The sequence below is a fragment of the Eleginops maclovinus genome, chromosome 11, assembly GCF_036324505.1.
Source record: "Eleginops maclovinus isolate JMC-PN-2008 ecotype Puerto Natales chromosome 11, JC_Emac_rtc_rv5, whole genome shotgun sequence".
Lineage (NCBI taxonomy): Eukaryota > Metazoa > Chordata > Actinopteri > Perciformes > Eleginopidae > Eleginops > Eleginops maclovinus.
Genome location: NC_086359.1, coordinates 18478617 through 18500932, shown reverse-complemented (window position 1 = coordinate 18500932; position 22316 = coordinate 18478617). Strand labels below are relative to the sequence as shown.

The window sequence follows — 22316 nt, the reverse complement described above, 5'->3', positions numbered from 1 at the left end:
GATTAAAACTAAAACACTCAAAACTGTTTTGTTTCTATAATGGAAACCCCATTAATGTTCCTCTGCAGCAAAAATAAAGGGGCCAAAATATATTTATAATTTTCGAATTTCTTAAGGTACTAAGGAGAATTTGTGAAATACTGAGATGGCAAATAAGTGATATGACTGCGAGTTGATAATCCTGTATTTTGTCGCCCCAACCAGTGATTGCACCATTTATAATATACAATATAATAGCTTCTATCCCAAAGAGCAAACCATAACGTCATTAAGAAGAAAGACAAACTTTTCAATTAAACGTCAGTAGGTTTGTTACAGTAACTTTACTCCAAAAAGAGCAATACATCCTAATAGAACATATGCTTTAGAAAAATAAACATAAGAACAAACCTCCTAGGAATTGTGTGTAAGAGCCCATCCACGCCCACATATGAAAGAAAGCCTGCCTTTTGGTCAAACTTTGCATATCTGGTTTGTCCTGGTACTCGTAGCTGCAAACACTTTCTGTCATTGCCTGCAGGTAGGACAGACTGAGGAGACGTTTTAACAATGAAATCTCTACCTTTGCTAGCCTGTTTTTTGCCTCTACTTTCTGCAACAGTTGTTCTAGATTTTAATCACATCGAGAGATGTAAGGACTCCCTGTACATGGGGACACCACCGCGGGGCTTCACCGACACCAACCTGAAGAGGATCTGCCAACGTTATGCCGACAGACCACGCTATGTGACCCTGTACGACCCCCAGAAGAGGATTCCAGTTTACTCAGCTTATACGTTCAAGAAAACAGAGGGAGACAGGCGCGTGGACTACCCATGGATGTATGAGCCACAGGTCAGAGACTTGTCTTTGAGTAAAGATTCAAGTTTATTCAAAGTGTAGGCATTCAGTTTCCTCGCTGGCATGCACAATATAATCAACAAATAATACATCCTGTAATATGATAGGTTAAGAGAAACTTTATTGATCAAAGCTACCCAGCAGTAAACAATCCTTTACCAGTTGCTACATTAAAGTGACAAACTAATTATTTAATGAATAATTGTATGTCAATAACATACTATTCTGAAAGGGGCTGTTGTCCAAACAAAGTGTATGTCTTACTTTTGTATTATTTTACAAAAAAAGGATTTTGAATGTAGACTTGTATTGTAACAAATGTACTTCTTCACTGTACACACTTTTTACTGAAGTGAAGCTCTCATTGGGAATAGATAATAATGGCTTTGCACACTGTAAAATGTGTTAAGTTGAACTGATCCAAAATAATCTAAGATAATTTCCTTAAGCAATTTAATAACGCTAATAGTCCAGGTTTATGTAATATCACCTTTTGGCTACAGTAGAAACCTCTACAGTCTTAGTCTACAGCAAAACAAGTCCCAAATGTTAGTTTTTTTGGCAGGGAGTCTGATATTTCTTTCAAAAGTCTTCACAAGTTGTTCAGAATGGGTTAAGTTTACCTAAAATGGTTTTGTATTTACTTAATTTGTAAAGCTGTTCCAACATAAACATGTGAAGCGGAATGAACTTGTCCTTTTCAAGTTTAGGCTCTCATTCCCAGCATATGTGTCTCCACAGCTGGCAGAAACTGACGGGAATGGAAACATGCAGCCCTTCCCCACTGGCTACCTGCACATGAAGTTTGAGGACAGCCAGGCTGTCCTGGATGACTACTCTGACGTGGTCCTGTACGAGAGGGGTCACCTGAACCCAGACCAGCACCAGTCCACGCCACACGACCGCGCTGCCACCTATACTCTGACTAACGTGGTCCCGCAGATCCGCGAGTTCAACATCGGGCCCTGGCGCGAGTACGAGGAGCGCATTAGGATCCGCCTCAATAACTTCTGCCGCGGCGTGGCCTACATCGTGACCGGAGTGACCACCAGGGGCAACATGATCCGCAGGAACAACCAGGACCGGGTGGCCATCCCCGAAGATGTGTGGTCCGCCTACTGCTGCCCAGACTACGACCGCAACTCCCCGCATGATGTCCGCGTGCGCTTCCCGACCTACGGAGTCCTGGCCAAGAATGCTAAAGAAGGAAACAGCGTGCACGAGATGCCACTGATGGAACTTGAGAACTTCCTGAAGAATAATTTGGATGTTGACCAGAACCTCCAGGTCTTCTATGACAACTGCATCTCCCCTTCACCCCTCCCTCTGTACCTTCAACACACTATTTAAAAGCTCTATGGGTTGGGTTGGATAAATTGCACTGAAAAAACTGAAACGTGACAATGATTAAATGTATTCTGTCAACAGATTTCACAAAACTGTATTGGGTTAGTTGAAAGCAATTAGTTTAAATACAAAATATTTGGTTCAACTTAATATTATTGTTTTCAACTAACCTAAAACAATCTGTTGACAGAATACATTTAATTAAAGTCAACGTTTCAGTCTTTTCATCGGTTATTGTCATATTTCACAGTTAAGTTCATTCAAAATTCCTCTTGCAGCTTAGGTATTCTTCAAGGGGAAAATGTTTGAATAACTGTTTTCTTTCATAATCTGTCCTTTTATCCAAAATGAATAAAGCAACACATTTCGAGCAGCTTTGGAGAGGGAATAACATGTGTGGGAGGCTATTCAAATTGGCTTCTTTAATAAAGTATATTTATTCACTCGATATCTGACTGTCATTACTTTGAATTCTTGTGAAAAAGCTTCTTATCATCATACTCCTGAGAATGTGAGTTTGAATGTTTAGTCAGTTATTAAAATTGCATAGGACTTTTATGGCTAGCTGTTTTATTGTCTTTAGTCATTGAGTTGATCTACTTGTAAAAGTATTTTGAATATCATCTTGAAAAGTCCATGGGCAGTTGTGTAACTTGTTGCAGAGTTACTGAAGTTTTAGAAAAACTAACAGGGTTTAGGAAACTTTACCAATGTAACACCTTTCAAAACAAAACAATGAGGATAATATATAGGTATAAATTAAAACATTCAATTGCTCAAAGATAACCTCTGGGAATTTTGTCATGGAAACTTTTCATATTTGTTTGGTATATGTATCATGTAACGCTGAAGAGGATCTTGTATATTAAGGGACATTTCTTTTTGAAACTTTAAAGAGGAGGATGCTTTCTAAGCTGTTAAAGTGCCATGAGGCATCCGAAAACACACACACACACACACACACACACACACACACACACACACACACACACACACACACACACACACACACACACACACACACACACACACACACACACACACATATATATATATATATATACAATAGAGTTTACTTGTTAATTTGTTTTTGAAGCAGTCATTTTCTGATGCAGCAGGCCTTTCATGTACATATTATGGCTGTACACTGCCATCTAGTGACAAAGGAAAATATTTCCTGTTTTCACTAAAAGAAACACCAGCTGAGGATCATCGCCTGCAAAGGTAATCATGTCATCTAAGCAATTGTGCAATCTGTTTATGACGATTCTGCTGTTATAAGACAAATAATACTGATTGATACAGTGCACGTCAACTATAAGAGTTATTAGCGACAGTGCAAAGTCTAATAACTTTTTTTTATTACAGCAATATTTCAGGGCAGATACTTTAAACCAAAATAAATGATTAAGACATGAAAAACAATTAAAAACTCCAGAAAGTTGCATTATTAACTTGTGCAAGGTCATATTTCATTTTATCGCTTTCTCTCTTCTGTAATGAATTCTCCTAAATTAATTAAAAACAACTTGCACCACCTTGCTCATTAAAGGGATCTATCTTTATGGTTTTTCCAAGGTAATTATCTATATCTTACCTGTGATATTTATAATGCCAAATACACCTTGGGAAGAAAATATCTACTGACTAGAGTGCCATTTGAGAGATAAAAAGAGCAGTGTACAATGTGGATTTTTTTCACCAGTAATAATGAAGAACTAAATGTATCTGTTGCCAATAAAAGTTTTAATTGTTTCCTCTTCGGAGCTTACACAAGTGGAAATCCAAGCAAAAGCACAGATTCTTCATCCTAAAGCCCCAGTGCATCAGCCAGTTCCTGTATGTTGCCATAATGTTGATTTATTGTGTACACAAGCTGAATAAATACATTCCAGAGGTCAGTTCCCTTCATAAAACTGATGCTGTTATTTTTAGCTTTGGTATTCAAATCTCTGGCTAACTTTAAAACCTCACAGAAAGAGATACATCACTCAGTGTATCTGGTTATGTACAATGCAATCATGGAATTGTGGACATTTTGATGATACACTAAAATGCCAGCTGTAAGCTTAAAAATGTTAAACTGAAAAAATAAACAGTTCATGATGATTAAAAATCTTACCCACATCAATCAAACCGCATGGTTCTTCTATTTCTCTTTCTCTAAGCGGCCATCTTATCTCTTAAAACAATGAAAACCAACATCACTCCTGCACTCTAGAAAAAGAAACACAGATTAGTATCATATTATAACAAGAAAAGCGTGTTTGTAACTAAATGTTTTTTAGATAAAATAGATATTTCAGTTATATCAAGATATTTTCATGTTATTACAACATTGAACTAATTTCGTAATAACATCATAGTATTGACTTTCTTATAATCTGAAGATTTCTCACATTGAGAAATTGGTTTCAACATAGCAAATTACATTATAGGGGGATTACTGAAATTATTGAAAAAAAGTGCATTTGAAACTCCACTTCTAGTAAAACGAAGAAGCATTGTATTGGAGTATATGAGAAAAGGACCCCACTTCTCACTTGACAGCAACTAGAGATAAACGGGGTACCTCCTCCAATGTTTTTGTAAGAAGATGTTGTCACATTTGAAATGTATTTTTTATACATAGTACCAAGACAAATAATGTGTTTAACACTTTGAATCTGTATGTTGTAATTATGCGAAAATACTTTTTACCACTGAACGAACGAACAAACGAACGAACCAACCGACCGACCGACCGACCGACCAACCGACCGACCGACCGACCAACAAAACCGACCGACCGACCAGCCAATAAGTCCACCCGACCAGCAGCAGCAGCAGCATCTTGACTGTTTGTAAATGCTCTTAATGTCTTTCATTTTTGTAAAGCACTTTGAATTTCCTTGTGTTGAAAGGTGCTATATAAATGAACTTGCCTTGCCTTGTAAGTTACTAAACAGCCAATAAACAAACTAGCAACTAAGCTACAAGTATTTTTCTGAGACCAAACAAAGCTTAAAGTTACGTGTGTATTGAACGTTCACCAAACACCGCTCCATATTAAAACGTGTATATAACAGACTAACTTATTTGCTATAACAATATCAAAAAGCGTGGTATTCCCGCCGCGGCTTTGAAATGCATGACAGTTTTCATTTTGCATCGTTCACATTGTGACACAAACGGTGGCAAAGCATTTGTTTAAGAATGTCTTTTAATGTTTTCCAGTTCAGATACACAACATACAGTGTGTAATAGCCTCTATTTGAAATAGAAATATTAACTTTAATTCTTTCAACTCCTTCTGGTCATTATGCTCTCTCACAGTATCTCGAGCTCAAGCAGGTTACTGAATTGGACTAAATGAAACAGACAAACAGGTGCAAGCTTTCACTTTACCATTTCAGCAATAAATGTAATAAGAAGATATTTGGATCCTTGTTATGCTTTTTTTTAATATATATATATATTTTTTTTCCTTACCTTAAGCCAACATCAAAACTGTAGTGTAAACATGTAAACTTGGTGAGTGTGCTTCCATTATCTGTTGGCTGTCCAAACGCTTGTTTAGAAAAAGAAATGCTGTTTTCATAATGCTGTTTTCGGACACATTGGAAACTCAAGACTAACATTAAAAAGGTTCAATAATCCCATAAACAGAATGTGCAGAGAAACTTGCAAAAGGTAGCAAAAACAACCACCATGATTAAGAGTCGGAAATAAGACCAAAGAGTACAAAGGATTTCAAAACCTCCCAATTATGACAATGCTCAAGACAATGTGAGACACTAACAATTAAATCCAACAGCATCACAGGTAGAAATTCTCGATTTGTGGTTTGTTTTGAGCATATTTGAGACGTCCGCCCTTTCTCAGGTTTCATTCCTCAAAACATCCCAATTTGTCCCGTCTTGTGTCGATTCCCTGCAGCTGTTCTTTGGTTTCTCAACCAATGAAAGGACTCAAATGCTGCCCCCATGATTGATGGGATAGTGCATGTGTGTGATATGCTTTAGACAGGCATTTTATCACCACAAAATCTAGGCTAACCTGAGCTGTAAGCATTCCTTTTTTTGAGTATTTGTTTTCCTCAACCATGCTGTAATTATTTAAAATTTTGTTAACTGATTTGTGTGCCCACAAACTATTGGAATTTGCCCTTGAGATCTAGGAAATAAAGGAGAATCAAACATACGCATGAGTGCTAAAATCATGTAAGTTAGTCACCTAAACTTGCACCTGTTGTCACAAAGAAAAGATCCGGCCAATCACTCAAACCAAACAACAAACATAATATTTACAAATTCCAGTTTGTTCTCTTACACTTAAAAAATGTACAGTTTTGTTTCATGTGTTGGTTTTTTGTTCTTTTTGTCCTCGTAGCTCGCTCCAGTCCAGCGTTAGGGATGGCAGTCTGACTCCAGAGTGTTGTTGTCCTGAGCAGACCGGATACAGAACATAGCAAGGAACGGAGGGGAATTCATCCCGCTCGCCTTGCTTTCGTGATATATGGTATATGAGTAATGTCTGTCAATAAAGATTTTTTTTAAAATCAGGTTTTTTTAGAACGCATCCTCAGTGCATCGACAGATCATACTGATGAGCGATATCGTTGATCACTGCCGGCATTTGTCCAGTGTTGTCCTAATGTCACTGGGATTTTTTTTTTCCAGAATTGTCCAGAGTGCAGAACCTGTCTCTCGTTGTGCGAAAAGATGTGAAACGCGCGTACAAGGCTTTCTCACCTTTGGACCATCATAAATATATATCTCCCACCCCACAGAAGGGAGAATCATGAAACAACAAAAGACAAAAAGATAACTGTCAGGCAGTCTTTGAAGAATTCGGTTAATGTCAGTCACAGACAAAAACCTTATTTAGACTATTCATGTAACAAAGTTGTTTCCTTTTTTTTGTAACTTAAAAAGTGCTATCTTCAGGTGAGATTGAGAGACAGTGAGTGCGAAGTTGACAGTTGCAAAAGATAAAGAGAAACAGAGCAAAAGAGGGAGGAGAGAAAAAAGGCTTTCATCAGTCTTTCTGGTAGTTTTGCAGCACAGTCTCAGTGTCAGGAAATGAAAAAAATAAAGAGGAAATATTTACTCTCTTTGTTATAATCATATCATATAATCATAGTTTTACACAATATTCATCTCTTAATACTTTAATACCCTTTTGAAGTACCACGAAGTGCAGCTGATATTAAAATAGAAAATGTAAATGATTAAAACTAAATAAAAAACTCAATGAAAAACAAGGCAAATCATTAAAATGGCAAACAAATGTCTCTGTCCACACTCCTTAGAAAAGAAAAAACATCATGCAAATATCCCAGACAGCAAAGTAGTTAGTAAAACTTTATATTCTTTTTTTTCAAACAAGGATATATTGAATCTGATTTCCCTTTAAAGAAGAAGGGACCAGCCACAGTGCAACATTGAGTGTAATAATAATAATAATAATAATAATAATAATAATAATAATAATAATAATAATAATAATAATAATAATAATAATAAAAGTGTGTGGATCAAACAGAAACATGAAGGGGTTGGCACTTTTTATGATCGTAATTCCTTTTGTAAGATACAGTCAGGATGGACCTCTCCAGGCGCTCCACTGGACGCCAGTGAAAGAGGAACTTTATCACAGTACTTGGCACCAAGAATGCTGGTAAAAACGAGATATCAGAATATCTTTTTTTTTTTCATTCATATCCTTACAATTTATTAATAATACATCATTTACATTTGTGTTTTTGTATAAAAGACTCCAAAAGGAAAACAGAGTCTAGAAGTGATTGCAAGGAAAGAGGAGAGAAGTTGAAATGGATTATGTGAATGGATTAATAAAAAGAGCTACGAGGGCAGATGCAGAGAGGGGAAGAGTGTGAGCCAGCGGAAAACAGAGAAGTGGTTTAATGGGCTGAGATGGAGATACAGACAGAGAGATAATGAGAGAGAAACAAATAAAGTAATGGACATGATTAGAGCCTGTGTGGCGGAGATGCAGCGAGTTCTAATGGGCAGCCTGGATTCCAGGTTGCGTCCCACAGACTGAGTGTGATTCAGTTATTTCCTGTACCGCCCAACCGTTGAAGCCCCAATCTGGAAATGCTCTGAAAGCAGCATTTGAGAGTATACAGATTATCGAAATAAAACAATATTTTGGCGGCAATACGGCCGCATTTGAACTGAAAACAGGTAGATACATTTGAAAACAGAAGGTTTATAAATCAAGGAAAAACTCATGCTTAAAATGTCAAAGAGCTCATCCTTTTACTCCCAGCGCTGCAAATACAGTTTTAACAAAAGTCTCTGAAATCAGAATAAAGAGACAGCTGTTGGGACATAGTGCTCAACACAGGGTGCCAAATTCCACTTCCAGATTGGGCCTTTAAAGCTGCAATTTGTAAGTTTCAAGAAATCACCGCTTTATGACAGACAGCTTGTCAGGGCATATGCTGCCTCGCTTGCTGCTGCATGCTACTGTATTATCTTTTCGCTAAATGAACGGAAGTGAGCGTTCTATGTCAAACATAGTTTTGCACTGACAAAACAACACATGTGCAAAAAAACAACAGAGCTACACATAAGATGTCTGACTCAAAAGCTCAATACCTCTTAGAGAGGAGGAGAGCTTAAAGCTGTGGCTCACCTAAGCACGAGATACTGAAGGAGCTTCAACACGAGAAAGCGGTGTGCACCTATGATGACAGGCGTCTGGCAGAGGAGCTTTGTTTCATCAACTCCCCGCCTTTGATTTATGATTACATTTTAGAGGTATTTCGCTGCTTAAAATCTTACAAACTGCAGCTTTATTCGAGGGCTTGATGAGAAAAGACAAAGACAAGGAGAATGGTGAGGGTGGAGATTTGTATGGAGCAGTTTGTGTGGTGTGTCTCTGTACGCCCAGAGTGGGGTAGCAGAGGTTGTGCCTGGTCCTATACACGGGTGGTGGAGTGTTGGTGTGGCAGGGCATTGTTGCTGTGGCTAGGGACAGGTGTGGTGGAGGGGGCCGGCACAGGGGGGTAAGTGTTGAAGGGGTGTAGGGGCTGCATGCTGCTGATGGTGCTGGGGATCATGGTGATGGTGTTGGCTGTCATCAGTGGCACGTCCTCCGGTGCCCGCCGCAGGGCCAGCGTGTAGTCGGGGGCACAAACGGGAGGCCGCAGGGGTTCCAGATCGCCGTGGATGCCGCGGGACGGGAGGGGCGTGCCGTGCTCCAACTCCACTCTCTGCTGCTTCATCTGCAGTGACATCAGCTCCTCCTCCTGACTCAGAGCCAGGTCGTTGTGCGGTGGGGCCCCGACCACTCCCATGCCGACGCCCATGCCCATGCCCATGGTGGTGACGCGTTGCGGGGACAGTCGGCGATGGCGTCTCTGCATGAGTTCGTGGCGCTTATCCCGTTTGTAGTAGAGCGCGGCGAAGGCCAGCACGTTGAGGAAGAGAAGCGAAGCGCCCACAGCTACCGTCACGCTCAGCTCGGTGGAGTAGTCCCTCGTCTCATCGGGGAAGGGGGAGACGCGGGGCCTCTCTGAGCCGTAGGGCTCAGGATCGGGTGGATAGGTGGAGATGCCAGGTGACGGGTGCCGGGTGCCAGTGCCAGGTCCGCTGCCCTTCCGCCCTTTGTTGCCTCCGGGCGGCAGTCGAGTTGTGATGGTGCCAATGAAGTCCTTGTGGAGGCTGTGCAGATGTGGAACCAGCTCCAGCCAGAAGGCCACCTTGTTGGCCCGGTAGTTGTCTCTGACGCGAGGCTTCAGGCCAATATGTAAGTACTGCTTGTCTTTGGAGCTGAACTTGGTCCAGATGACTTCTTCGAAGCGGTTGGGCTTGGTATGGATAAACGTGGTGTCCTGAGGAACTGGTAGGTTAGGATCCCTGGAGGAAAGAAATAGCAGAATCAAAATATTTCTTATGCTAAGAATTATTCATCACTATGTAGGGCCTTTTCACCTCGCCTACTATACTTGGTCCGGGGTCTTTTCGGCCGTTTCAGTTTGATCTGAACCAAAACTACAGCGGTAAAACCTCCCAAGGACCATACTCCAACAAAAAGAGCAACCATGGTCACGTTCCATCTCTACATCTGGCAAGCTATTGTCAAGGAACAGTAGCAAAGCGCCTTTGGAGAACAGTTTGGTGCTTGGCAAGTGTGTGGTAAATAAAAGGAGAGGTGGATGTTTCAAGAGTGGGGTACCTGAGTGAGAGAGGAAGTGAGGAAACCGGTTGTGAAACCTGTTTTAAAACCTCACTCTTATTTCAGATCGATTGCAGGCTTTTTAGGTCAAAACAAATCAGAATATCATACAATAAATTGTGGCATCCTTAGTGTCAGGGAAAGGAAAGTTTGGGGCTCTCTGCTGGAGCTGTTACCTCCGCGACCCTGACGGAAAAGCGGGAGAAGATGGATGGATGGATGGATCCTTAGTGTCTACATATGTATACTTATATTGGCCTATGAGTGGAAAGGAGAGCCGTGTTTACGTAATTTAAATTGCAAGTAGGCCTAAAGGGAGACGCAGGCAGCTTACAGAGACGATGACTGCAGAGCGTAGGGATCTCATGTAGAGATTAAAGTGAACTCACATAACTGCAATATGAAAAACTATCAAGATCAAATGTATATAAACAAAAAACATAAATCTTGAAAAATGTCCCTATCAAGCAAATACCCACACAGTTCTAACGCGCCATATTTAATGTTAAAGGGGCCCTATTAGACTCATTTTCAGGTTCATAATTGTATTTTGTGCCTCTACTGAATTAAAGGTTCAAAAAGGTCTTTATTTTTCTCATACTGCCTGTGCTGCAGCACCTCTTTTCACCCTCTGTCACAAACCAGAGCCCAGTCTGCTCTGATTGGTTAGCTGGCCAGCTCTGTTGTGGTTGGTCAAACACCTAAAGATGTCCCAACCCTTAGCCAATCACGTACAATGTGTTGGAGCGCTAGCCAATAGAAGGAAGTAAACAAAGAAGGCCAATTGAGGCGTTTCAGGCAGGGGGTAGAGTGTTGGGAGTGGAAATCCCTCTGGAGGGAAGTTTGGCATTTCAACCTTTGCAGGCCATTAACATGCACACAAAACTCTATAACACACTACAGGAAAGGGAAAACAGGGCCTCTTTAGGTTTAAGGGAAATTAGCCTCATACAGGTATTGCATGTCATATTGCAACTCACTCCCAAACCATATGTTTTAAACCGCAACCAGCTCAACAGATTATCATATCATTTAGAATATCCTAACCCTAACCCGTACTGTACACACTGTGCAGTACCAAATGCACTTAATAGAGGAAAGTACTTTTTTTATTTGGCACCATACTAACCCTGTCTTTGCAAAGTTGGTCCAGTACGTCATGACTACAGCACTGAGCATGACATCGTTCTTGGAGAAGTTACACGGGAACAGGTCAGTGGCTCCCACCATAGGAATCCCAAACACATAGGGGATCTCATCTCCATGTGCGGCGTCTGCCCACTCTGGCCTGGCCTCCGTCTGACAGTGGTGGTGGAAAGTGTAGAAATAGACAGGCGACTGGAACTCGGCATGCAGTTTGGCAGTGGCGACGGCCGGGGCCACCCACTGATGGTCTGTGAACAGAGCCAGGAGGGTCTTCCTGCGCATGTCCGTGTTGTCCCGGTCAGCCCAGTCTGTGTACATGAACTTTATGGTTTCCCTGAGGATGTCTTTACCTTGGAAAAAATGAAAATGGAACGTGAGTATGTACAGAGTGCAACATTAGGTGACAGGATCAAAGGGTTAAATAGAACTTAGAATAAATCATTTGATTGTCATCTCAACGGTGGTGCGTTTGCCTTCAACTTCCTGTCTACCTGCTGGGACCAACAAAGTCACACCAGAGTCATAGAGCAGGAAAAGGAAATTAAGCTCTGCCTTTTGCTTTATAGTTTGAATAATTCTAAACTAACAGAATGTTTTAAGGTAAAATAGCAGCGAAGGCTCTGACCGTCAGGGAATCCATACAGATTGTCCACAAAGTTGGAGATGGTGTAGTCAAACGTAGAGGATGTTATTCCGTCTTCTCCTTCATTGTCGTCCACGAATTTCAGTCCCTCTCCTTGGTTGACACCCAGCAATATGTCGTAGTTCAGGAACTCGCCCTAGTGTCATGACAAAAACACAACAAATTGCTGCAGGAATGCTGGGACAACAATGTAATCATTCACTGAGGAAGGTCCTTTAGACCTGACACTATGACTGCTGTAAGTTATCGAGTTACAGTATGATCTGTGGACAGATATGTGGACAAGACCTCGATCATTTTTGCACTGTTGACTTACCATAAGATAAATGAGCATTAAACAGTTTTGACAGCATCGCCTCGTCTACGATATGCTTGATAATTTTCATGTCCTTAACTTATCGTGCAATATAAAGACAGATTTATTGATATGAACCTGATCTTTTTGTACATATATGCATTTCATCTCAATCAATTTCGATGACCTTGAGATTGCCTGTTTCTTTATTAGAGAAAAACAACATATCGATTATTCACTCTAAGTCACATTTCATGAAAAAATATGCATTTTTTCCTACTTTTTATATCATATTAAACTAAATATATTTGGATTTTGGACTGAAAAATCAAGCCATTTAAAGATATCTCCTTAGGACGTTAATAAACTTAATATTCATTTCAGTTTTTAAGACCAAACGAAAGTAATTAACACATTTTGTCTATAATTTTGTCAAACATGATGCTAGAATTAACTGATGGGTTTCCCTATCTTCATAATACTCGGACTTCGCACAGACCCCAAAAGTCCATTTCATTTATTGTTTTGCTTGCATGTTTTTTAAACATTTAGATTATTTTAATATATATTTTTACGTTTTCCAATTATAATGTCTGAATATTTGCAATATGATGCAATGGCAATTGTATCAGTGGTGAACATATGTTCTAAAATGACATTAATATTGTTTATTGAAAGTAGTTATCCCGACGGACAATGAGCCCTTACCTGCTGCATGAGGATCTCCGGGTCATCGGGCACCACGTCTCCGTCTACCACAGGTCCGAAGGCGATGTGGTAGCGAGCCGGCTGGATGTCTTGGTCAACCAGCTCCCGGAAACTCTTCCTCCTCAGGCAGTCCACCAACTCAGCCATGTCCCCCAGGGTGCAGCCGACCTTCTTGGCCAGGATCTTCGTGTACATCATGGGTCGGTAGTTGACCGCCCAGCTGGAGATGGCCGAGCCACTCTGAGCGATGGCCCTCTGGAACAGGCCTGCACACACAAATAGCTTCAATAGCAAACATACAATCACTTCCCCTCTCTCGATTCCGTTTTTCCCCCCTCCGACATACTTTTGCCAGCAGCTGATGGGGCCTTCAAGGCCTTACAGTGTGAGTGATTTTAATAATGCATATGTGGAAGGATGAGCATTTGTAGAGCATTACATAGGAGGCAAGATGAAGAAGATGTTCGGTTGCTTTTTATAACCATGGAAAATCTTTACGAGCATTAGGACAATCGAGCGCTTCCATTACATACAGCGAGAGACAGAAGGGAGGAAAGATGGAGGCCGCTCGGAACACAGCAGCGGGCTTGGTGGCAGTGTTGAATAAAGTGCAAAAGAGAGACAGCGAGAGAAAGAAAACTGCTCGCACTGTTGCACCGCTGCACTGTTATGTAAAGTGGCTTTCTGTCCCTCTGTTTTATCTGCAGATTCTGTCATTAATAATTAAGCCCCCCCATATTCTGCATGTGCCCCACCCCCGCTCCTCTCCCTGTGAAATCAATTAAGAAGCCTCTCAGCTGCAGCTCCAGCTCTACCCATCTCATCTCTCCCCCGCGCGCGTGCACACACGTGCGCGTGCACACACGTGCACACACACGCACGCAACACACACACACACACACACACACACACACACACACACACACACACACACACACACACACACACACACACACACACACACACACACACACACACACACACACACACACACACACACACACCATCTCTCAAAATTCTTCACCCACTAACTTTTCCAAGTCTTCAAAATGGAGTAGAAGACATATCTATGCATAACAACCCATAATGATAATGCGGATATACAAGCTTCAAATTTTAGATATGACACCAAGTGTTCACATTAGGAATGTAAATCTGAAGGGTTCCCATGATTTGATTAAAAATAGATTCTTGTTTCAGCACACAGGCGTGCTATCTTCACTACCTCTGTGCTACTGTGTGTTGGATAATGGCATGAACCAGAATAAAGTGTGTTTAAGAATATAGAGTTAACTATAGCTAATTGTGTTATAACTAATTACCTAAACACACAAAGACAAAAGGTAATGTTTATTCATGCTAGACTCGCATACATTTTACGGAACTGCTTTTATCTTTTTTAGAAACATAGCGATGTCAAAAATAATTCAAATGCTTTCCACAGATCACACAATAATGCTTGACTAAATCTTTGTGTGGGATGACGTTCCGCCATTAGCAATAAATAGCTTCTTTTACAGAGAAAAAAAGGTTTGTAAAAACTATTTTTGAATTTCCTACGCTATTTGTTTCGCGAATTCAGGAGAAAAACCTTTCATATTTTCCATTTCATCCCCCATTCCAAGCTCACATGAGCAAAACATATTTTCAATGATATGCTTATGAAATTTTTTGAGATGCTTATTAATATTTTGTATTAAAACCTCAAATAGGCATGATGTAAACATGAAGTGATGATTTCCTCCTTAATGTTGACAAATTTCAGAACGACCTATAGCTTTGCATTAACATGGACACACTTACCATGCACACATTGAGAATCTTCTTCAAATTTACCTATATAATTATTTTTTACTTTATCTGATCAAGGTCAGTTTGTCATAGGAAGGTGAGCAGTTCAGCAATTTAATAATCTGAGTATTTAGTAAGGTATAAAGAGCTGTTAACCTTCAGAGACTTACTGATCAAACATCTGTTGGGTGTTAGAAAGATCAGCCAAAACAAAGGACAGTAGGCTCCTTAGTCAGTACTGCAATGGTTCCCAAGTTAAAGGCTTGAGGACTGTTCAAGACCTATCCTGTTTTTTTACTTAAGTTAAAAGAAAAATGTATCCATAAAATATGAGAATGAAAATGCACCACTGCCTGTTAGAGGTGTGTACTCCAAAAGTGCCAGTCTAGATTTAAAATGCAAATGCTGGAAAAGACAAGAAATAATGTTGATCAGCAGTTCAAGCCATTTAAAAATATAAAATTCACTAATGATGCAAAATATTATGCTGAGTATATTTCTAATAATACAGGTGTGAAGTGGTTATAATGGTGGTCATTGAAAGTCCAAGTAAATGATTTAAAAATATGTAGTTTATATATGTAGACTGGGTTAGTTTGAATAGAGATGGACAATACTGACAGTGCATTTCAGAGGTTTTAGAGCCTTGTGGAATGACGTTGTTTGGGATTATTACAGGTCTTGTGTCCCTAGGTGAGTAATGATTTATGGCAAATATCCTATACTGTTTTCATCCATCTGCCAGAACGGTCCAAATTTGCAATCTGATTTGCTTTAAAATGACTCAATGTGTGCAATTTCTCATGTTTATTGAAACAGAATATCACTGCATATAGTGTGTGTCTCATCTCTGAAGATTGCATCGCTTCACTTTGGGGAATAACATTGCCATATATATTTATTATCTTCTATAGTGTATTCATTAAAATGACTAACAAGCCCCTTGAAGAAACACACTACCCACACTCTGAAATGTTAATCCCTTTTCTAGCAGGGTATATGACTGCTAATGTGACAATGACAGAGAAAAAAGAGTCTTACCCTCGGAGTGGTGGGAGAGGATGAGGAGGTTCACACAGGCGGCACCGGCTCCCGAGCCAAAGATGGTGATTCTCTCTGGGTCCCCTCCGAAGTGGCCAATGTTTTCATTGAGCCAGCGCAGGGCCTGGATCTGGTCCAACAAGCCATAGTTCCCCTTAGCAGACTGGTCCCCTGTGCTCAGAAACCCTGCGGGGTGAATTAGAACAAACACCGAGTGAAAAAGAGAAAGAGAATACTGAATAAGAGCAAGGAAAGAAGGAAAACAAATTCAGGAGCACAGGACAACATCATCCTGTGTGTTTGTTTTAAAGAGGAACTATCCCACATAAACAGAAGATGGCATCCTGTCATTGTCAGGAGCTTCTCAGCCTCCAACTCAGTCTGAGGAGATTTCAAACAGAGAACTTGCCAAATTACTCATTTTTTAATACCCACGCTGGAAATACAACACAGCTAAGAGAACTTGTCAACAGATAGAGGAGGAGAGCAACAGAAGGCATGTATCACCCACTTCCAGGACACACATTCACACAGTAGGTGCACACCCACAACAAGATAGAATAAACTGAACAAAATGTCACACGGTTTTTCATCACTTCATCATTTTCAGTAAACTGCTAACTGCTCAGGTAGGGAGCTGTTCAGGAGAGGATATGGTAAACAAAGCAAGCAAAGTGGCCCACTCATGTCTTGAACTTCGCATTCACCTTGTTGTTATATTATTGCTAACATTATTGGATTTATAATTTTAACACTTTGTGCCATTTCTTGAGCTTGAGCAGAATATCCCACAAAGGCTCATAACTCAAATCAGAACTTATTTTTCACTTAATATAAGTTAAAGTAGAATTTCACTTAAAAGGTACACTACTTAAACTTGCAGCCCTTGCATTTTTGTGAAGCTTGTAAATGATCTGTTTACTTCTGCAACATAATGACATCACTTTGTAACACCTGGCTTCTATTGGCTAGCGCTCCAACACTTTGTACGTGATAGTGAAAGGGATGGAACATCTCTAAGTGGTTGACCTGATTACAACAGAGCTGGCCAACCAGAGCAGACTGGGCTCTGGTTTCAGACAGAGGGTGTAATTGTTGGAATCTCATTAGTTACTTCTCTATACAGCAGTCTGCATTGTCAGAGTCCGCCATTCCCAAAATGGATTTGCATGATGTCCAATGGCAATCCAAGGCCTTCACTGAGCTTTCCATTTAGCCGCTTATAGCGAGACAGTCATTGTGAGGTCAGAGCTGAATACTTATTAAACCTGAAACAGCCATTAAGTAAAGTATAGGGAGTAAAGACAACAGCTGGTAAAAAAAAGTCTGGAGTGTTTTAGTGAGTTCACCTGGATTAATTATGATTTATAATAAGTGTTGACATTTATTTAGGGAAGTAGCATTTTCTATGATGCCAATGCAATATTTAAACATCATTTGCATTATAATAACTTTATAGCACTGTATAATTAATGATGTAGGCATGTCTTTTTAACACTCAATAACCTAGAAACTGAATTAACTTTAGATTTCATCATAAACTTCTTTCACCGCACTGCAAATCATATTTTAGACCCATAATCCAATCCAATACATTCATTTGTATGGGGTACAGTGAGATGCCTTGTATATGCTTGGTTCATCCCTGATTTGGTAAAGTCATTTAGCCTATAATGATAATTTCCATAATGTTATACAAAAAATATCACATGCAAAAAAAACAACTTGTTGGCTGATGAAAAAATCCTACTATAAACAAGCCTTGTGTTTTCTTTGCTACTGCGCCAGCATCCAGAAGTATGGACAGTATTTCCTTGACCTCTACTTAGAAACAATGCTAGTATGTCTGCATGAACAGCAATAATTCAATGTTAAGTAGATTAATCAAAATGTCCATGTGCCTGTGCCTTTATCTGGTTGTCCACCTCGGGATGAAAACTCCTGGGACAAAATGTTTTTGTGTTCACTGCGGCAGTGACCTCGATGTTGTACTTACAAAGCAAAAACATGGATGCAGCCATGATCGTTCAGAATCACTACTCATTTTCCTTGAGAGAACAAATGAATGCTCCAAAAAATTGCTCAATAATATGGATCTTGAGTGTTGAAAAAATGATCTGTCTTTTTACCTTATAAGTTAGAGGTAATAATCATGAGAGCTAGGTTCAATGTTCAGTTCAGTGATTTAGAAAAATGACAGGATTGACACATTTAAACGTAACCACAGCATGCTGCGGTGATAAGTGTGAGGCTATTATTGAAAACAGAAAACCTGTTACATTAAATCATACACAGTATTTTATTCCACTGTGGAGAATTTATTTTTGTTTATTATTCTGTTTTAAGCTTTTTCCTTTTCACATGTGTACAGTATAGTTGACTGTCCTTTTTATATTTCTACAACTGTTTCTTGCACTATTTTTAATATAAAAGTATATGGTTGTGAGGGTTACTTAATAATGTCAATGTATTCTCTTAGTTACCTGTGTAATACATACCTTATGTAATCAGTAAATGATTGTAGATATATAAACATGATGTAACCTGACTACTTTCCGTTTCTTTTGGATTTCCTTAGCATTATATGCAATTCAAAGAAATAAAATACAATAGAAATATCAAATGGATGTTTTTGACTCAAGTGTATTATGCAAGAAAAACTGAACAATGTAACCTTATCAAAAGTAGAAACCAAGATTTTTTTCTTCTCAGAAATGATATTTATTTTATAAAAAATAAAATATGAGCTGGCAGAAAATGCTGTTATAGTTTAACACACACAGTAAAGCTCACACACTGTTTTATGAACATATTGGTTCACAACCTTGAATTTAAAAACAAACCAAAGAAAGTGAAAACCATTAAGCAGACTCAGACAGGAGGTATATAGATTAGCACTCAAAGTATTAGCCAACAGAACAGTACAGCTTACAAAGAAGAAATACAATTCTTCTAGTAATCCTATTGTTTTTACATAATCTGATTAGATTTTACCTATTTTTTGTATCCAGATTAGTAATCCCATTACAGGTAATTCGATACTCCCCAATGTTTCTGTTGCATTGTTTGATGAGTCTTAAGATTGTCATTTCCAAAAGTACACTGTAGCTATTGCGCACATGACTTTGAATCGGATTACATACACACCAATAATACCTTAAAACGTGTTTGTGTAATGTTATTCTGCTAAGATCATCCCATCAGTCGACTGGCTCTTGGTTCGATGTAACTCTGACCCGGTGCCGTATCAGTGCTGACCTGTGCCACTTATCCGGACCACGGGCATGTGGAAGTGTCGGCTCCGTGGCACGCCCGGCCCAGTGCTGAGCACGCCTGCCACAGTTGCCTGGCAACTGTCCAGAGCTTTGGGCGAAATGATATGGACAGACACTCAGGAGAGCACTTGCAAACACACATTGGAGCACTTCCATATCCGAGGAAACAAACACACATGGACAAAAAACAGAGCACACACACGCCAATTGGGAGCGAGCATGCTAGCGCCTCCTCTTGCTGTCTTCGCAAGGGCAACATGAAGAGAGCAAATGTGGTTTATCTTCCATCATTGAAGTCAAGCAAGTTCCTTCTTCTGCTCTTTCTTTTTCACTAAGTTTTCTTTCTGATCCCCCCACCCTCCATCTGCTGAGCTAGGCTTCCTACTGACTTTAGCGCTGAGAGCAGCAGTTTATTAGGCTGAACTCATGCATATTCAACACTTGCTTTAGGTAACGGCCAAGCAACTGTGAGGGGAGTCATCAACCTCTAAGTAAAGACACTGGGCCGGAGATAGGGAAGTGAATGGATGAAAGGGAACAGGAGGAGTGGTGGGCCCTGATGGAGGGAAATTTAAATCAGAAATATTCACAACGTATTGAATCACGGTGAGTGTCCTGTGAGGAAAAAACTCACAAGGACAATCTGATGATAACCACTGTTTCAACTCATTTATCTTTTACAAAAATCATGAAAGCAAAATGCACGCTCCCATTGAATGCAAAAGGTTAAAAATGGTAGAAGCACTTAGCGTTTCTCTAATGTACGCTGATGAGATGAGTCATGGTTGAAACCATTATCTCTTATTGATATTGTATTGCACAGGAAGACAGGATGTATAAGTATAGAGAAAAATAAATCAAAATGGTTAATTACATTTTATTTTGACAGAGATGTGCGTCATCGAATTAAAAGTGGAAGCAACTCCACATCAATAGATTTTATTTTTATGTTATCCAGGGCTCTATAAGGAAAGCTTTATTCCATACATCCTGTCTGTGCACTTTTCATAAACCCCCAAGTCCTGCACAGGGTCAATGAAGGGGGGTCGGAAGGGAGAAAAGGAGAAAATAAAATAACATCAGACAGGTATTAAACCAAAGCCACTGTCAGTTCCCACATGACAGAGAGGTCAAAGGAATATTTTTGAAGCGCCGATTATATAATTCCACTGTGACGTCACGCTGGAGATGATTAGAGATGTCAAAAATCAGAGGGAAGATATCGCCTTTTTAATACTGAGCACAGAGAAAGGTGATTGAAGAGAGGAAACAAAGCAAGGTTTCTGTATCCGTGAGTCACGAAATGAATCAAGCAAAAGCAGAGGCGCTATTACCAAAAAAAAAAGAGAAAAAGGAAATAAAACCATTAGCAGGTGGAGAATATCTCCTGCACACTCGACTAAAGAAGCTGTTTTGACAAATGGAATAAAGTGAAATTGATTCTTCAGTACTGTGCGGTAACCTTGGGTGTTGAATGCAGGTGTGGATGAATATCTGTACTGTATGCAGTATTAGCAGTTTTGAAATAACTTAAGCTTCTCTGTAGATACCGGACTCTACCGTTATGTCGCATCCTCATAAGAGTCTATGTGCACAAGCATGTACTTTGAGTGGTAAATATTTTATATAACTGCAACAAAAAAAAAGGGCTAGTTTTAATGAAAACACTTTTCTGTCCAAGACCTGAAGTCAAAATCATTTCTAGCACCCCCTCGAGGCTTGTTTTTTTACACATCATACATTATGTATAATCACGTCCATTCTTTAATTCAAAGGTTAGTGAATATGTACAAATAAATACCACCCGAGTGTATTCCTTACAATATTAAAACAATTCGTTTTGTGAAATCATTTGTTGAATGTTTAAAAAAGGTGTAATCTTATTAATAATGTTGTTGATTTGCATATATTCGGAAATCTGGATACAACAATGTTTAATTTAGTTGACATATTTTTAGGCTGATAGAAGTTTTGATATCTTTGTGTAAAACTAATAAACTGTTAACTATACTAGAAAACATTTTTGCCATGTTTTTAGGAATACAAATTTATAAAACTCAGGCTATGAATGATTTAGGATGGCTTTGATTTGTCTATGCAAGTGATATTGAGGTGGGATTTCTGACTCTTTCATTTGAAAAAACACACAAAATTCTGCAAGACACTGCAGGTGAATACAGTTAACATCTTTAACTGTTAGATATTTCAAACGTTTCCAGTCGATTACTAACATTAAGACAATTATCTTCTCTGTATTTCTGAAATGTTATGTTGAAAAATGCAAATGAGTCATTATCTAATACTAACTCTTGGTACATGAAGTAGAAAATAAAAAAACACAAATAGACAGTCAATTCAAAAAGTATTTTGAATGTTTGCATCCACTAGTCTGGAAGGAGACTCTCTAAATGGTAAGTCAGCAATCACCCATTCACACACACATTCTTATAGTGAGGCACGTTCCATACAAGGTGCCATCTGCTCATTAGAGATTAACATTCACACGCACCCACACAAGGACACTTTGAGATGTCGATCGAACCACCGACCTTCCTAATGGTGGATGATCGCTACCTCCCAAGCCCCAGCCTATAGTGTGTAGCCTTAAATCTCCTTGTTGGTGCCAGAAGCTCCATCTGAAGAACTGCTGGCAGGTCAATTTCAATTATGCATCACTCTGTATGTCAAGTATACCCAGAAATGTAATTATATTGTAATTGGGCTTCCTCCTGCTGAACTAATGTTATTTGAGCACGCCGCCCATAGGCTTCCAATGTCATTGTGTTTATTACCTTACTTATCTCACTCAATTTTTACTCTCTAAGGACCATTCACATGGTGCCAAGCTGTGCAGTGAAACCAGGCTGTCCCGCAAATTTAAAAAGTAATGCTTCAGACGTCACACTGACACAGAGATGTTTCCAAGCGCTTCAGAGAAAGTTCTATTTCAAATTCATAGCCCTTAAAAGAGACAGGTCATCTAGTCACAACATTAACTGTGTTAGTGAGAGAGATGAAGAGTCTGATGTTAAAGTACGTA

The 22316-nt window shown here is 39.5% G+C and overlaps 2 protein-coding genes across 3 annotated transcripts in view; one reads left to right on the top strand and one right to left on the bottom strand.

Annotated features, from left to right (window-relative positions):
* Positions 1-522: 522 nt before the first annotated feature.
* LOC134872366 (endonuclease domain-containing 1 protein) lies at positions 523-2635 on the top strand. Its single transcript, XM_063895645.1, has 2 exons — positions 523-834; positions 1582-2635. The coding sequence occupies exons 1-2, from the start codon at positions 550-552 to the stop codon at positions 2188-2190; spliced, it is 894 nt and encodes a 297-aa protein (XP_063751715.1). The 5' UTR covers positions 523-549; the 3' UTR covers positions 2191-2635.
* Positions 2636-5395: 2760 nt separating this feature from the next.
* The window catches only part of nlgn2b (neuroligin 2b), a 66276-nt gene continuing 49355 nt past the window's right edge, over positions 5396-22316 (bottom strand). Inside the window, exons 5-9 of one of the 2 annotated variants that reach the window (XM_063895802.1) lie at positions 16002-16187; positions 13170-13435; positions 12149-12302; positions 11507-11873; positions 5396-10058 (exon numbers count right to left, since the gene is read on the bottom strand). In XM_063895802.1, coding sequence (XP_063751872.1) covers positions 9119-10058; positions 11507-11873; positions 12149-12302; positions 13170-13435; positions 16002-16187 — 1913 coding nt within the window. In that variant the 3' untranslated portion in view covers positions 5396-9118. The remainder of the gene's footprint in view (positions 10059-11506; positions 11874-12148; positions 12303-13169; positions 13436-16001; positions 16188-22316) is intronic. The other variant, XM_063895803.1, reaches the window with a different exon arrangement.

Excerpts from the sequence above, each read along its gene's own strand:
- LOC134872366 (XM_063895645.1), top strand. The coding sequence starts at position 550 with ATGAAATCTCTACCTTTGCTAGCCTGTTTTTTGCCTCTACTTTCTGCA. Across the intron at positions 835-1,581 it reads CATGGATGTATGAGCCACAG|CTGGCAGAAACTGACGGGAA; the intron begins GTCAGAGACTTG and ends GTGTCTCCACAG.